General features: G+C 45.5%; 2 protein-coding genes across 9 annotated transcripts in view; both read right to left on the bottom strand.

The window, feature by feature from the left end:
• The window catches only part of LOC120942938 (protein prune homolog 2), a 159,259-nt gene extending 142,547 nt beyond the window's left edge, over positions 1 to 16,712 (bottom strand). For all 8 annotated transcript variants that reach the window (XM_040355920.1, XM_040355928.1, XM_040355910.1 and 5 more), the window contains exon 1: positions 16,420 to 16,712. In XM_040355920.1, the coding sequence (XP_040211854.1) occupies positions 16,420 to 16,556 (137 nt within the window). In that variant the 5' untranslated portion in view covers positions 16,557 to 16,712. The remainder of the gene's footprint in view (positions 1 to 16,419) is intronic.
• Positions 16,597 to 18,372, bottom strand: part of LOC120914001 (protein prune homolog 2-like) — a 238,018-nt gene continuing 236,242 nt past the window's right edge. Inside the window, exons 9-10 of the mRNA XM_040324451.1 lie at positions 16,667 to 16,954; positions 16,597 to 16,625 (exon numbers count right to left, since the gene is read on the bottom strand). Coding sequence (XP_040180385.1) covers positions 16,597 to 16,625; positions 16,667 to 16,954 — 317 coding nt within the window. The remainder of the gene's footprint in view (positions 16,626 to 16,666; positions 16,955 to 18,372) is intronic.

Here is an 18,372-nt window from a genome sequence, read left to right as displayed (position 1 = left end):
AAACCTTTACAACCCCTTTAAGGTCCTGTTTACATTAAAAGCAGGAGTTTGAGGCATGTTGTTCACATTATCCAAGCATTTACATTTGCATTGTGTCGCATTGATGCACTTCAAAAATGAAGCTTCATGTGAGTTTTGGAAGAAGTTGAATCAGTTCAACTCCTTCCATTCAAGTCTATGGTAACGCGCTGTTGTGCATTTCCAATGCATTTGCAATGTATTTGTGGTGCGTTAGGCCTTGTTCACAACAGCAAAAAAAAAAAAAAATAGGCATATGTGGCGTGCCAAATGCGTATAGGGCGTTTTTTTAACTTGCCTTTAATGCAATGAACATTTTATTAACGCTATAGGAGGCTTTGTTCAGCGTTAGCATTTTGAGCAAGTGTGAACAAGGCCTTAAGGGAGTGTAAAACACACCTGGACAACGTGTCTCCAATAAAAAAAGTTTCTGTCTATGATTTACCACTAACAGCTGGTTGATAAGAAACCGAAGAGTATATTTTTAATAAAAGATAACAGTTGCCAGCCAGGTAATGTTACAATGAAAGTAAATACGGAACATCTAAGCCTGACATCATGATGACACAAGCAGTCAGTTCTATTTATAAAATAGTGATTAGTAAAATCAATAATTGCTTAACTTTAGAAGGTGGAACAATAATAAATGTATTGGCCTAAACTGATGAAGATTTTATTTTTTATTTTTATAAAAAACAATTTTGGTATATTTATTATAACAAGTAAAAATATAGCTTTTTTTTTCAAAATTGTCACTCTATTTTTTGTTTATTATAGAGAGGGATATTGCCGCGCTACCAAGGGACTTGGAAACAGATGGGGAAAGGGAAGGGAAGGGGAGAGGGAAAAACTGGACCAACAGGGGGAAAGGTAAGAAAATGTACTGCTGCAGCACAGCAAGTGTATCAAAACCAAAATAAATGAATAAAAATAGATAATGCTGCGCTGTATGGGATAAGGAAATTAAATAAATCTCAAAGATATAGTGCTAGATAAAAAGTGCATCTAAACAATAATACTTCAATAATTCAGTGGTGCATAACATCAAATCCAAAGTGAAAACAATATATACTCAGTGGGCCGGATTCAGATACAATGGCGTATCTGTACGGCCCACGTAATGTATCTCCGATACGTTACGCCGCTCTAACTTTGGGCGCAAGTTTTTTATTCAGAAAGAACTTGCGCCCTTAGTTAAGGCGGCGTAACGTATGTGTTGCGGCGTAAGGCAAATGGGGGTGTAGGGGGCATGTTTTATTCAAATTGGGCTTGACCCCGCGTTTTTGACGTATTATTTGAACGGCGCATGCGCCGTCCGTAAAATATCCCAGTGTGTTGCCAACTTCCTTACAGCAGCGAGACTCACCATAACGAAACTATGGAAATCTACCTTAGCACCTAACTTATCTGACGTTGTCCAGGGACTCAATACTCAGGCTCACTATGAGCTAATGTTAGCACATAGGAAAGGAACCATAAGTAAATTCATTAAAAATTGGAATGAATGGATTACTCATCCTAGGGCCTCAAATTTTCTGAAGAATTTTAATAATTATTAAGTGTGTTCCTGAACGACTACACTCCTAAACTAGACCGGATGTAAAAGATAACTTCCTACTCACCTTCCCCTCCCCTCCTTCCCTTGATACCCCTTTATGTTCATTTTGATTTTATAATATAAGATAATGAGCCATAATCCCTTGTTTACAGCATGATCCCGTTGGGGTAAACAGGGATTGCTAGTTACTTGTTTAAGCATCTGACCACTATCCAACTGGACTAAGGCCCTATATGGTTACTGTTTAGTAAAATGATAATTTGAAGCCTACCAAGGCACACTGTTGAACACAAAGTATGACTAAGAAACTATTGTATTGTTATGACTCTTATTTGTGCTTCATTGTGTATCTTTGAAAAATACAATAAAAAACATTTGAAGGAAAATATCCCAGTGTGCATTGCTCTAAATGACATTGCAAGGATGTCATTGCTTTCGACGTGAACGTAAATTACATCCAGCCGTATTCGCGAACGACTTACGCGAACAACGTAAAAATTTCAAAACTTGGCGCGGGAACGACGGCCATACTTAACATAGGATACGCCGCACATAGCCCTCATATAGCAGGGGTAACTATACGCCGGAAAAAGCCGAACGCAAACAACGTAAAAAAAAAGCGTTGGGCGGTCGTTCGTTTCTGAATCGACGTAAATACTAATTTGCATATTCCTTGCGTAAACAAACGAAAGCGCCACCTAGCGGCCAGCGTGAAATTGCAGCCTAAGATCCGACGGTGTAAGACACTTACACCTGTCAGATCTTAGGCATATCTATGCGTAACCTGATTCTATGAATCAGGCGCATAGATACGACGGCCGGACTCAGAGATACGACGGCGTATCAGGAGATACGCCGGCGTATCTCTTTTCTTAATCCGGCCCAGTGAATATAGCAGCTAGCCACAGGGCTAGAAAAAAAATACACATAAGTGGTGGCTAAAATAATATGTGGAAAAAAACTTCCGTGTTCATGCAGGAGCAGCGAACTGAGCGCTACTGAAACGCATATATTAAAGTGCTGGTGCCAGGTGTTCAAACATATAGTGCTTGCAGAGGAAGGTTCCGATTTCCTTAGGGTAGTGCAGATGTCCCCTTACCTTACTGCTGTAAGGTAACAGCATAAAACAACTCTCAAACAGACACCGGAAGTCCGATCGCGGCTATTTTGGGGAATGCCGGTAATGAAATCGCAGCCATCATAATGAAGTCTGTAGTGTAAACTCCCACAAATCCCCACACGGACACGGTCCGCACATCGCACATCCATCGCCGCATCCGCTGCCTAGGCACCAAGAAAATGGCGCTCATACTCAGAGGGCAAGGGGTCCAAAGCAATGGACGCAGCCCTATTTCCGGCCCATGCAATATGGCCGCCGCCCCACTTCCGGCACCTGCTCCGTCGGCGCGGTGAGTGTGGGCGGCGCTGCGGTGGTGCCGTTGGCCCCGTCTGCCCTGTTTTTCGCCGCGGATGCGGCGACTGATGTGCGATGTGCGGACCGTGTCCGTGTGGGGATTTGTGGGAGTTTACACTACGGAAGATGGCCGCTGCCCCACTTCTGGTGCTCATTGGCTGACAAACAACGGCTGATGAGAGGAACTTCAATATTTAAGACCACTTTACTGTACCTCCTATCACTCCTGAAGAAGTCACTTGTGAGTGACGAATGCGCGCACAAGTCCAGCCAAAGAGGTACTGGATTTGATGTCATCGAGTCCGTGACTCGTTTTTTACATGCTTACTGTTAATCCACTTTTGTGAGTACCTAGTGTATAAGTTGTTTTTTATAACATTAAATTGCTCCAACGTTATTACACTATTGGTGCTCTCCTTTTTATCTCCCTGTGTGAGGGTCATTGCCGCTCCTAACGGCTTGAATTTCGTTGCTGTACTCATCCACATAGAGTTGGATCTGCCGGATCTTAGGATGCAGTACCGCATCCGCCACTGGGGGCACTTCTGGTATGCAAATTAGCACTTAGGGCGATCCACAAAGCTTTTGTGCTTCGTTTTTTCGCCGTAAGTGTTAGTTTGCCTGGTGTAAAACTAGGGCTGCTTTTACAAAGTGTAAAGTTAGTCACACCTTGTAAAGGCCCATTCAAGCGACGGCATTTGGTATGCATTCCCGAGGGAGAACTCCAAGGCAATTTGTAAAATCAAAACCGGCATGGGTTCCCCCCCAGGAGCATACCAGGCCCTTAGGTCTGTTATGGGTTGTAAGGAGACCCCCCCTCCGCCGAAAAATCGACGTAGGGGGTCCCCCTACAATCCATACCAGACCCGTATCCAAAGCACGCTACCCGGCCGGTCAGGAATGGGAGTGGGGACGAGCGAGCGCCCCCCCCCCTCCTGAGCCGTACCAGGCCGCATGCCCTCAACATGGGGGGGTTGGGTGCTCTGGGGCAGGGGGGCGTACTGCGGGCCCCCCCACCCCAGAGCACCCTGTCCCCATGTTGATGAGGACAGGACCTCTTCCCGACAACCCTTGCCGTTGGTTGTCGGGGTCTGCGGGCGGGGGCTTATCGGAATCTGGGAGTCCCCTCAAATAAGGGGGCCCCCAGATACCGGCCCCCACCCTAAGTGAATGTATATGGGGTACATCGTACCCCTACCCATTCACCTGGAGGCAAAAAGTAAAAGTTAGTAAACACACAACACAAGGGTTTTTAAAATAATTTATTATTCTGCTCCGGACGCCCCCCCTGTCTTCTTTATTAGCTCTATTACCAAGGGGGGGCTTCTTCTTCCACTCTCCGGGGGTCTTCTTCCACTCTCCGGGGGGGGTTTCTTCTTCCGCTCTCCGGGGGGGGCTTCTCCGCTCTCCGGGGGTCTTCTTCTATCTTCGCCGCTCTCCGCTGTTGACTCGGCGAACCCCGGTTCTTCTACAGCTGTCCGGTGCCTTCTTCTTCAGCGCTGGCTGCCTGCTATCTTTGTGTGTTAGCTCAATTACGAGCAGGCAGCCATCGCGGTCTTCTGTGACGTCAGGTTCTTCTCTTCTGTTCTTCTCCCCTCTTCCGATGTTGCCTCGTCGCCTCTTGTCACTGTAATGATGGAAGCGCGCCTTGCATCCCATTTATATAGGCATCACCGTCCCATCATGCTCCGGTAGGTACCCACGTGGTGGGTGCACGTGGGTAGGCACCCACCACGTGGGTACCTGCCGTTTTTTTCTTTGAAAATTGGCATGGAGCTCTCCCTCTCAGGAATGCATGCTGAGCGACGCTGTCATTTTTTTTTATAATTATTTGTTTTCCCGGCGCGTATATTTTTGGGGGGGCACAGCTCAGGAGGGGGGGGGCGCTCGCTCGTCCCCACTCCCATTCCTGACCGGCCGGGTAGCGTGCTTTGGATACAGGTCTGGTATGGATTGTAGGGGGACCCCCTACGTCGATTTTTTGGTGGAGGGGGGGTCTCCTTACAACCCATAACAGACCTAAGGGCCTGGTATGCTCCTGGGGGGGGAACCCATGCCGTTTTTTTCTTTGAAAATTGGCATGGAGCTCTCCCTCTCAGGAATGCATGCTGAGCGACGCTGTCATTTTTTTTTATAATTATTTGTTTTCCCGGCGCGTATATTTTTTTCACCCGTCGCAACTTTAGTGTCCCGTCGCAATCCACAAAGCCGCCCGGCGTCAATTACGTTCGCGCGCTGCACGTCGGGAAAATTACATCACACGCATGCGCAGTACGGACGGTGCGGGAGCGCGCCTTATTTAAATTTTAAACGCCCCCCCGGAGAGGAGGACCGCCTTACGACGGCGGCACTTAAGTTACACGGCCTGAAATTTCTAGGTAAGTGCTTTGTGGATCAGGCACTTAGGTAGAAACTTTAAGTCAGTGTAACTTAACTGCTGAAAGTTAAGTTACGCCGCCTGGCTGAGGATTTGGCCCTATATGTTTGAACACCTGGCACCAGCACTTTAATATATGCACTTCAGTAGCGCTCAGTTAACTGCTCCTGCATAAACATGGACGTTTTTTTCCACATATTATTTTAGCCACCACTTATGTGTATTTTTTTTTCTAGCCCTGTGGCTAGCTGCTATGTTCACTGAGTATATATTGTTTTCACTTTGGATTTGATGTTATGCACCACTTAATTATTGAAGTATTATTGCTTAGATGCACTTTTTATCTAGCACTATATCTTTGAGATTTATTTAATTTCCTTATTCCATACAGCGCAGCATTATCTATTTTTATTCATCTATTTTTTGTTTATGGCGCAAAAATTCAAAACCGCAGAGGTGATCAAATACCACCAAAAGAAAGCTCTATTTGCTTGGGTACATCGATCTTCCAGTTAAAGCCAGGGGTCAAGTCCTGGGGAAAAAAGTGTGGGAACTCCCACCCAAGATCCAAAAAAAATTATACGCTCATATGCATAATTACTAAACCGCATGTTTTTTTTTCTTCGAACAGTTCTTTCTAAATCCTGTGATAACTCGTGGCAGACCTCCGCAATGTCTCCTGGGAACAATGACAAAAGCTCCCAGGAGACATTGCGACATCGAGGAAGTGACGGAATACCCACACACTACCCAATGAATCCATATACAGGAAGCGGCCAGTAACATAAAGGATTACTAAGGTTCACCTGCCCCTGACAGTGACTCGAGCTGGGCATCGCCACTTAGTGAAGGATTGGCTCGGGCGGCTCGGCTGCTCTCGGCTGCTCTAGTCCTGCAAAGGGAACTGCGTTCCTGCTGTGAAAAAAGTGCAGAAACTCAGTTCCCACACGTTCCCGCAGGACTTGAGCCCTGGTTAAAGCAACGCAGTGTCGTATCGCAAAAAATGGCCTGGTCATTAAGGGGGCAAATCCTTCCGGTCCTTAATTGGTTAAACCTTAAGTCGGGCATCAAATTCAAGGAGCACTAGATGAGTCTATATTTTACAGTTTTTATAGAATTTTGCGAATTTATTAAATTAAAGCCAAATAGACCGGGTACTATAACATCTGGGGGAATATTTTTAGAATGGATGGTCTAGGTTCTAAATAAAATAGAATAGGTACATTTTAATTTGTTGTTATAGGAGATAAATGTAGCACATTTTCAAAGACAAAGGTATGAGGTGCCTTGCAACACCCATCAGATAAAGTTACACTGATGCTGTATTTGTTATTTATTATGTACACTTGTTAAAATCAATTTTTTTCAGGCATCCTCAGTCAGCCAAAAATATGGTGCCAAGTTCTCCCAAATGTCACTTATATATTGCACTGATACATAACACTCACTGGTAAATTCAAAAAACTGTTTAACATTAGAAGGTGGAATATTTATAAATGTTGAAGCTGATATGAAACTTCGACTCCGCCCTCCGGGGAGGCATCTCTGTTTTGTATTTGTTTTTCTCCACTTCAGACAGATTGTCCTACCAATGGCTGTGGGAGATGGATCTAGGGGAGGGTATGCCACCTAAAGTTGATCCACATGGATTCCTAGAATGCACTATGGTATACTTAACACAACTTAATGGCAAGTTATAAGGTGTTATCCCACTGGTACATGGTCCCCTCCAGGATAGCCAACATTTACCTGGACGCAGACAGGAGAGTACCATGTTCCATGTGAGGTAAACTTTCCTTAGAGCTGGATGGTTATGGATCAGTGTCTTCACTTTACTTCATACAGTTACGAATGTGAAGGTAGCACTTTGGAATGAGCCTATGGAGGGCGCCCAAAGGCACGCACAAGCAATGTACATATTTGGCAGCACACCAGGAATCTTCAGTTATCGTCCAAAGGTTTTATTGCAGATAGATCACATCACAAAGACAAGTGCAACGTTTCAGAGCCATGCATGATCCCTTCATCAGGCAAGGCACACATAGCGGCTAAAATTACTATTGCGAGGGTGTGGAAGTTTGCAGTTGTTGACCTAGCCACGATGAAAAATAAAATAAATTCCTGGATTATGCTGCACATAAAAAAATACTAGCCCTTTTAAAGATAAACAGACTAAATTTGAGAAGACATGGAATCCTTGGCTGCACTATATGCAACCTTTTGAATGATATGGTAATCTAATGATCCGGGCCGTTGGCTGTGGAGGGGTGACTCTCAACCCATTTCCTTCTATTCTTCTTTTTTTCTTTGTTTCTGTTCCGAAATCCTGTCTATTCTTTTACTTCACTATTGCTTGTGTTCTTGTTTGTAATTATCAGTTGGGGCCAGGGGTGGACTGACCATTCGGGCACTACTGACAAGTAGGGGGCCTGACAAGAGGCTGCTGACAGATCGAAGACCAGGGCCATTGTGCAGCAATCACAAGTTGCAGGGAAGGAAGTGCTGCAATACCCCTAAGAGGCCATTCGGTGCCACTGCGCCTCCCTTGCCACTCCCCTCTGTGGGCTCAGTGCAGCACACTGTCTGCAATGGGAAGCAGTGGAGGGGTTGGTGGCAGTGCCTGGCTCTATGGAGGCAGCTGAGGATGGTTGGTATCAGAAAACCATCTGTGTCATCCTGAGTAGGATGAGTAATATTTTGTGCCTGCTCTATGTGGGCTGGGTGACCAACTAAATGGCAGGCCTCTATGTGCCCCCTGACCAAAATGGAGCCGGAGAACAAGGGGGACACCCTGAGGATTATCGAGAGGCTGGAGTACCTGGAAAGTTTTATCAACCAGCACATATAAGGTACGACACCAAACCCCGCTCCACACCAAAGTACATGGTTATCACTCTACATAAGGGGTTGACAGTCCAATTGGACACTTAGGCACGGCCCAAGGGCCCTGGGTCTGTAGGGGGGCCCATGAGAGGCTTCTGGCTCATTCCTTCACCTTGTGGAAGGTGACCGCAACACTGCACATTCAGCACCTGGGCAGCTCAGTGTCCAGCCATCTTCCTCCACCTATCACTGAGTGTGTTCAGGGTTGCAGAGAAAGGGAACACTTTGTCTTAAAGTGGGAGTTCACCCGAAAATTTTTTTTTTTAAATCAATGCAGTACTTACCGTTTTAGAAATCGATGTTCTCCGTGGCTTCCGGGTATGGTCTTCAGGACTGGGCTTTCCTATTTGATTGACCGGCTTCCGACCGTCGCATACAGCACGTCACCAGTTGCTGAAAGAAGCCAAACTTCGGTGCGGCTCTATACGGCACCTGCGCACCGACGTTCGGCTACTTTCGGGAACTCGTGACGCGCTGTATGCGACCGTCGGAAGGCTGTCAATCAAATAGGAACGCCCAGTCCCGCAGCCCATACCCGGAAGCGGTGGGAGAACATTGATCTCTAAATCGGTAAGTACTGCATTGATTTAAAAAAAAAAAACACACGATTCTGCTTAGTAAAATTAGCCTCAATCTAATGTTAAAAATAGATTTTTTTGGGTGAACCTCCACTTTAAGACACTTTGTCTGCATCAATAAAAGAGACATCAGGGGTCCCTTTAGACACCTCTGATGATTCCCCCGAGCCCTCCTACCCCCTCCCCCACACCCACACCCAATAAAAAGTAAAAAAAAATATTAGGAATAACATTGTAAAAATAATAAAGAAACATAGTGAGGCCTTATTCACACAGGGCATACTACAGTATACACCCCTGAAAGGGCAATGTTTACCTACACGGGAATGCACAGGTGTTCCATGAATCCCCATACAGCAGTTAAATTTATGTTAATTGGGAAGCAGCAACTAAATGGACACAGTCACTACTCTCAATTTGACATTGGTTTGGGTGCATGTTTCTGAACTCACACTGTTTACGTTTGGGGCTGTGCACTCTCACCCACATGGATGCCAGATTGAGAGAAGGGATTGTGCTCATGTAGACACTGCATGCCTATTGACATGAATGAGACTGCCTGCACAGGGGTGCGTGGAACATCTGTGCATTACCATGTGGGTAAACACAACCTTTACATAGTGGTTGTGATTTTTTTTGCTGTTACATATTCAGAGTATCTGGGCACTAAACAATGAATATGCAGTTCTAATATTTTTAACTGGCCAGATTTAGGCCAAGATGAGTTGCTCACCAACTCCACTTCCGATTTTTGTTGTGGAGTAAATTTGGCTCATGTGCAGTATTAGCGGGTTGGGCTAGGTGGGGAGTAAGTGTAAGTCTTTGGAGCTCTGCCTGTAAAGATTGCCCATACTGAAATCTGTCATAGATATGTGCAGACTTCTGTACCTGTAAGCCACTTTTGGTTTTCTTAACCGGGTAAAGGACCGCCGCACGACTATTTACGTCGGCAGAATGGCACGGCTGGGCACATGGACGTACAGGTACGTCCCCTTTAAGATGCCCAGCCGTGGGTCGCGAGCTGGGTCCTGTCTTCCGTGACGACGCCCGCGGGACCCGCGGACCGATCGCCGCCGGTGTCCCACCATCGGGTCACAGAGAGGAAGAACGGGGAGAGGTGAGTGTAAACAAACCTTCCCCATTCTTCCTAGTGTGACTGTCAGTGATCGTCTGTTCCCTGTGTTAGGGGACGACGATCAGTGAAATCAAGCGCACAGCCACGCCCCCCCCACAGTAAGAACACTCCCTTAGTACACACTTAACCTCTACAGCGCCCCCTCCTGGTTAACCCCTTCACTGCCAGTGTAATTTTCACTGTAATCAGTGCATTTTTATAGCACTTTCACTGTGAAAATAAAAATGGTCCCAAAAATGTGTCAAAAGTGTCCGATGTGTCCATCATAATGTCGCAGTCACGAAAAAAAACGCTGATTGCCGCCATTTGTAGTAAAAAAAAATATTAATAAAAATGCCATAAAACTATTCCCTATTTTGTAAACGCTATAAATATTGCGCAAACCAATCAATAAACGCTTATTGCAATTTTTTTTATCAAAAACATGTAGAAGAATACGTATCGGTCTAAACTGAGAAAAAAAAAATTATATATATTTTTGGGGGATATTTATTATAGCAAAAAGTAAAAAATATTGCATTTTTTTTAAAATTGTCGCTCTATTTTTGTTTATAGCACAAAAAATAAAAACCGCAGAGGTGATCAAATACCACCAAAAGAAAGCTCTATTTGTGGGAAAAAAAGGACGCCAATTTTGTTTGGGAGCCACGTTGCACGACTGCACAATTGTCAGTTAAAGCGACGCAGTCCTTTACCTAAATATTGGTCCGGGTTTTAAGTGGTTAAAGTGACAAAGTGTCCTTGCCTTTGTGCTCACTACTATAATGGATTAAATCCTTAAGGGCTATATATTAACGTTATATGACTAATCAACCCCTATAGTACAATAAAGGAAAAAAGAAAAAAAATTATCCAAGAAAAATTGTTAATACCAAGCTATATCAGAGGCATTATTAATTAATTACAGTTCACAAAATCAAAATTAATTTATTGATGACTGAAAGAAAATATAACGTAGGTTTTTTTTGCTGACCTTCTTCTGGAAATGGTAGTTGCCTGTTTCATGCAGGATATATTCAGGACTTTAGCAAAATATTGAAATGGCTACATAAAGGCCAGGCATTTGACATTTTCAGAAGAGGTCAGTATTCTTCCTAACACGTTTTCCTTAAATATTTTAATGATATTTATATTCTTGCCAACATAGATTTCACAGACTTAATATAAGAATCCTTAATAAGGTTTAAGATTCATGCTGACTTTCTAGAATGGCCAAGAATGATCAGAGCCACCAGCAGGATGAAAAGAGGCTCTTTCAAAAGTGCAGCCTCAGGAAATGTCCGCTCCCCACTCTGATGAAGACCTGGTGGTGTAGTTGCAATTCTAGAATACAGCACTAGGGGGGCGTGGCCGAGAGCGGCATGTGAGAGGACGTGCATCACGGAGCTCCCGCACTGATCCTCCAACGATCCTCTTCCCAGCTAGCTACATCACACGGAATCGGCTGCATCCTGTTCGGGCTCTCCCCTGGACACCCCCGGTGGTATCGGCGGCGCTCTCGGAGACCATGCTGACCCATAAATAGACGAAGACCGGAGCGCCGGAATTCCAACATGGTGCCGCGGCTCCTCTATTGCAGCGCGCACGTGGCACGGAGAAGGCAAGGGACGTGGGTAAGCCCCCAAAGACCCCCAAAGGTACGGTAAAAGACCCCCCAAGGGACATGTTATACTATGCCCAGAAGATGGCGGGCCAGTCAGCACATGGGAGCTGCAGCTTTTTGTACACAGGCAGAGGATGGGGCATACACACGATCAGCTTTTCCGCCGGAAAAATCTCTGACAGGTTTTTACGACGGAATTCCGCTCAAGCTGTCTTGCATACACACAATATCAGGGACCTGCTAGTATGGGAAGAAGGCTCTTGCGTGCGTGCATGCGCACACGCGCTGCTGTGCAGAATAGGCAGCAGCATTCATCCGTGCCTGTGCGCCGGCGCAAGTGCGCCAATTTCACACGCGTGTGCGCGCACGTGCAAGTTAGCGATACTTGGCGCCATTATGCCTTTAAAAAGCCAGCTAATGCAATGATGCATTGCTGTTTGATCTTTAGCTCTGTACCAGTAATCTGCATACCTGTTTATCCGTTACCTGTACCGACCCGGCTCTGCTTGACCATCCGATATCTCCAATCCCGACCTTGGCTTGCTTTGACCCTGCTCAGTCTTCTATCTGCCTACCTGCTGCCAGACTTTGCCTGTACCTCTGACCACGCATAGTCTCCTGTATCCAACCGTCTGATTACCTGCTCCGACCTGGCCTGTCTGACCCTGCTACTGTCTGCTGCTCTGTGTTACACCTAACCCAGTTTGTCTCACCCTGCTCCAGCTTCCTGTACCTGCCAGCTCCTGGGTCGCTGACCTACAACCATCTCTACTGGTACAGTTCCAGCCATCCCTAGAGGATCATCATCCTGCCACTGTGCCAGGCTACTACAACTACACCAGGCACTCCTACCTCGCTGGGCTATCGAGCTCACTGTCCCCACTCCAGTGACTCCTGAGCCAGGGCTGTAAGAGAGGTCTCCTCCTGCAAGTCAGACTCTACTACCAGGTACGCTCTATACCTAACACACGGACACACCAAATTCCGACCGTCAAAAACGCGGTGACGTACAACACTACGACGAGCCTAGAAAAATGAAGTTCTATGCTTCCGAGCATGCGTCAAACTGTTTCCGAGCATGCATGTTTTTTTCTCCGTCAGAGTTCCATACAGACGTACGAAATTTCCGATATAATTTTTTTTCCGTCAGAAAAAAAAAAGAGAACATATTCTCCTTCTAAGTCCGTCAGAATTTCCAACGGAAAAAGTCAGATGGGGCATACACACAGTCAGAATATCCGATGAAAAAATTCCGTCTGACTTTTTTCCTCGGAAATTTCGGTCGTGTGTATGCGGCATAAGAGTTTATTCATAACATTGAAAGTTGAATTGTGCTGATCTGCATAGGTGCCAAAGCACATTTTTCATCTATATGCCTTGTTCACACTATACATGTAGGGGGGTGCGCACTGTGTAAAAATGCATCCAGCTCACCGCACCACATGTCACCACACAACAGAACATTGCAACATGCTGTTGTGCATAAGGGCCCTTTCACACAGGGCGGATCAGCAATGATTCGCCTCCGTGTGTCCGTAAGCTCAGTGGGGATCACTCCGTATATCCCCGCTGAGCTGGCGGCTGACAGGGCGGTCCCCGCACACTGTGCAGGGACTGCCCTGTCTTTTCTCCGCTCTCCCCTATGGGGGGATCTGATGAACAGGGACCGTGTGTCCGTGTACATCCGATCCGCAGACGGAAGAAAAAATAGGGTTTTCTTCTGTCCGCAAAATCGGATCTTTGCGGAGGCGGGTGATTACTGGTGTCAGCGGATGTTTATCCGCTGACACCCGCAATCACATAGGGACCAATGTATGTCCCTTTTTCATTCGCAAACGGATGGATGAAAAAGCGGACATACGGTCCGCACGTCTGAAAGGGGCCTAAAGCTGAATGATTTGTCATTCTGATACATTTCAGTAAAGTTAACCTCTTGCCGACTGCATATTGCATAATGCCACAGCAAGAAATGTGCATATTTATGCTCAGCCACACACATATGTGTCCACGGCAGGGCCGAAACCTGGGGGGGGCAGGGGCAAGGGCACCACATTGAGAGGGGCGCGGCAGCGTTCAGGAGTAGTGAGAGCAACTTCACGACTCTTGTGAATCCAGCATTAGGGGTGAGTAGGGGAGAACCGGGCTGTGGGAAAAGAAGTGCAGGCTGTGCGCTCCCCCTGATCCTTTCTGTCCGCGCAGCGCCTCCTGATCTTTACAGGTGTTCTCTCTCCTTTTTCCCTTGATTGTTTTCCTCTCCTGGCAGGTGGCCATTGGGCATCCCGATGTGCCAGGGATAAGAGGGAGCCTGAAGGAGGACATCAGTGGGGGTGCAGGTCACCTGTATATTGGCAGGTGCTAGAGAAGGAGCGTGAAGCCCCCCTTCCCCCCCTCTTCCCTTAGCAGTGGTACACAGCAGCAGTGATATGTCCCAAGGAGCTGTGGAGAGGGGTGTGGAAGCTTGATGCAGGAGAGAGAAGTCAGATGCTTGTGTCTGGCAATGCTGCGTTTGAGAGGACATGTGCGCACCCCGCTGTCCCCCCCCCCCACCTGTTCTCTGCAGGCTGTCAGGCAGTGATGATGGTGACCCCGAACGGGTGGAGGAATGTGCCTGGTACACAGCAGATCCCCTGGGCTGAATCGTAGGTCAGAAGATTACACACAGACAGATACATACACACAATCAATCTCTCTCCTTCTCTCTCCCCCCTCTCTCCTACCCCCCCTCTCTCTCTCTCTATCTCTTTCTTTCTCTCTCCCTCTCTCTCGCTCCCTCTTTGTCTCTACTTTTTTTTCTCTCTCTCTCTCACCTCTCTCTCTCTCCCCTCATCTCTTTCTCGTATGATATTTAGGGGGTAAATTATGTAAGGGCGCCACCGATGTAAGAGGTAAATTGATATAAGAGGGGACACTGATACAAAGGGGGGAATTGATGTAAGGGGGGCTCAAAAGTAGGAGGGACTCTGATGCAAGGAAGGCACTATTATAAGGGTGGACACTGATGTAAAGGGAAACTGATGTAAGAGGGGACATTGACATAAAGTGGCAAACTAATGTAAGAGGGGGGGGGGGGCTCTGAAGTAAGGGAGCTCACTGATGTAAGGAAGAACTCTGAAGTATTATTATTATTATACAGGATTAATATAGCGCCAACAGTTTACACAACACTTTACAATATAAAAGGGAGACAATACAGTTATAATACAATTAAAATACAGAAGAGCTTACAATCTAATAGGGTGGTGTACAGAAGGTTGTAACTGTGGGGAATGAGCTGATGGAAGTGGTAAAAGGTTAAAGAGGGGAAATTACTTAAAGGGAGGCTGTGAAGTAAGGGGGTACTCTGATGCAAGGACATCACTATTGTAAGGGGAAATTAATGTAATGGGGGGGGGGGGCTTTGAAGTAAGTGGGGGACTCTGATGCAAGGAAAGCACTATTGTAAGGGGAAATTGAAGTAAGGAGGGGCTCTGAAAAATGAGGGACTCTGAAGTAAGGGGGCACATTGATGAAAGGAAGGACTGTGATGTAAAGGGGCACTTATGTAAGGGGGGACTCTGGTGTAAGAGAGGACTCTGATATAAAGGGTGACTCTGATGCAAGGAAGGCATTGTATAAGGGGAAACTGACATAAGGTGGAATTGATGTAAGAGGGGACATTGATATAAAGGGGGAACGGATGAAAGCAAGGGCTCTGAAGTAAAGGGGGATACTAATGTAAGGTGGAGAAGGTGGGGAACTGAGTCTTCGCCCCGGGTGAAAGAATGTCTAGCTTCGCCACTGGTCCACGGAGGCAGGAGGTTGTGTGCTGAGAGCCAATCACAGCGGTTACAGGATACAGAAGCCGCACCACCTCCGGTGATCCTTTAAATGCATTTAATGCTTAGCTTTGAAGCAGCAGTCTCTGTATTATGTGACCGTTGTGATTGGCTCTCAGCACATAACCTCCTGCTGCCATGGGCACTTATGTGCCGTTAGGTGTTAAAAAAAAGGTAAATAGTGCCTTGTCTGCGCTTACTGTGCTAACTTCATATATTTTGAACATTATATATTATTATTTACTAGCCCTCAATATCAGAAAGTAACAGTATTAGTTGCCTTATGCTCACATCACACGTTACAATCTGATTTTTCAATTTCCTTTAGAGCTACCATCATGTATGTGATGCAACAGCCTGCCTGATTAGATATGTATAGCTTGGATAGTCCCTCAAATTATATTGTTTTGGTAGATCTTACAGAGATTGTATGGTTAGATTGTAACATGTATGGTGAGCCTTAAAAAAAATGGAGTTTTTCAGCATGTAGAAAAAAACAACGTTTTTCCAACTTCATCATTAAAACGACGTTGCCCACACACCATCGTTTTAAAAAAATGCTCTAGCAAAGCGCAGTGACGTACAACGGCACTATAAAGGGGAAGTTCCATGCGGATGACGCCTCCGTCGAGACTGCTTTAGCTGATTTTGTGTTAGTAAAAGATGATTCACGCTTTTCTGTCTGTTACAGCGTGATGAATGTGCTTACTCCATTATGAACGGTAGTTTTACCAGAACGAGCGCTCCCGTCTCATAACTTGCTTCTGAGCTTGCGCAAGTTTTTCACGTCGTTTTAGCCCACAAACGATCATTTTTTACAACCCGAAAAAAAGACATAGTTTAAAACGTTGTTAAAAAATGCAGCATGTTCGAAAAAATAATGTGTCGTTTTTCAGAACCCGAAAAATGATGTGAAGCCCACACACCATCATTTTAAATTACATTTTTTAAAAACTAAGTTTTTTTCATGCCGAAAAATGATCGTGTGTACACGGCATTACACTCTTTGCAGACTGAACACTATAAAAGTATTCTTACCTTTGCTCAGCAGCATTCTTACCCAGATGGAGAGCACATGCGCCACCTTCTGGAGAAAGCTTTGACAGCAGCCCATTGTTGTACGAAAAGAAATGATTATTTGTTTCTTTGGTTGTTCTGGTATAACTGTCGTCCATTTTACACAGTTCAAAGCTTTCTTCAAGTTCCGCATAATCATTATCTCTGATTGCGGTCTGAGATCTTTCCTGTATATCACATCCTTCATACGAAGCCAGATCTCTGTCACCATCTCCGGTGTCGGCTCTGCTGAAAATATCTTCAGGAGAGGTATCAGAAGTCTGGCTTAAAATTATGCTCCAGCTGTGTTCTGAGATTTCTTCTGATGTCTTCTTACTTTCTCTCTTTTGAAGAAAAATAGAGGGACTCTTCTCCCCCAAGTGAAAAGGATGGAATCGGGACTCATAGGTAGCTTGGTTTTCACTTACAATGGTCATGGAGGTTGACTGAACTGTATCTGGGGACTCTGCTGAAAAAACTGTATCAGGCATTGTCTTTTGAAATATCGTGTCTGTATCTGTAAAAGAAAAAGAATGTTTCTTTGTATGACAGTCTACATTCCCACAATAAAATACTTTTAAAGACACTGGGCCAGATTCAGATACAATGGCGTATCTTTTGGCCGGAGTAGCGCATACCATTTGAACTACGCCAACGTAACATAGTGAGGCAAGTACAGTATTCACAAAGCACTTGCTCCGTAAGTTACGTCGGCGTAGCGCAAATGGGCCGGCGTAACCCCGCCTAATTCAAAGTAGGCATGTAGTAGGCAGGCTACATTTAAATTAACCGTGACCCCATGTAAATGAGGGCCGTTCGTACGGCGCATGCGCACGCATGCTCAGAATCACGTCGCAAATTCTCCCTACGAAACGACGTTGGCTCAATGCTTTCGACGTGAACTTAACCTACGCCCAGGCCCATTCAGGTACGCTTACGCAAACGATGTAAAATACAACGGCTGTTCCGTCGTCCATACCTTGCATGGGCTGCGCCATCTTTTTGGTGGTTTATCTTTACGCTGGCATATGTCTTACGTAAACGGCGTAGCTTACTGCGACGGGCGTACGTACGTTCGTGAATCGGGGTATCTTGCTCATTTACATATTCAACGCGTAAATCCACGTACACGCCCCTAGCGGTCAGCATAAATATGCACATAAGATACGACGGCGTAGGAGACTTACGTCGGTCGTATCTTAGCAACAGTGAGGCGTATCTCATTTTAAGAATGCGCGCAAAGATACGACGGCGCGCATTCGGACTTACGACGGCGTATCTACTGATGCGCCGTCGTAAGTCTTTCTGAATCCGGCTAACTGATATCTACCCGGATTAATAAAGGTACTATCCAGATTTGTTTCCCAAGCCATTCTGCATCTACTGCTAAATCAAGATTATCTGATACATTTTCTACAATTTCTAATTGTCTGTTTCCTTGTTTGAATGTGACCTCCAATAAAAAAATAAAAAAAAGAATAATTGAGATGATTGAAAACATTTAAAGAATATAATTTATTTTAAGTGTGGATTTCATATTGTGTAATATACAGTAGCTTTGCTTTTGTCCTCATTTATAAATGTCAGTTTAACCAAGACTCAGAGCTTAAAGCCATAGTCGCCGAATTTAGACAGCACTTTAAGATTCCGTTCACAGTGTCAGGTTGTGGGAACGTGCACATTTCTGTACATATTACCGCAATGGACGGCACCACGCTCTACTTGCGATGTTGCAATGCGGTGCCATCATTTGTGAATGGCATCCTAATGTACCTTAAAGATGGAGGTGTGCCACACCGCAGTGCACTGAGAGGCAATGCACTATGTGCGCTGCAGTGTGGAGCACCGTTCAAAAAATTGCAGGTCCGATTTCTAGACCCCTGAGCTGTGTGACAACCCATTAATGCACTGCACATCAATAGCAATGTTTGAACC

The sequence above is a fragment of the Rana temporaria genome, chromosome 1 (genome assembly GCF_905171775.1).
Source record: "Rana temporaria chromosome 1, aRanTem1.1, whole genome shotgun sequence".
NCBI classification, from domain to species: domain Eukaryota; kingdom Metazoa; phylum Chordata; class Amphibia; order Anura; family Ranidae; genus Rana; species Rana temporaria.
This window is presented reverse-complemented; position numbering and strand designations above follow the sequence as displayed.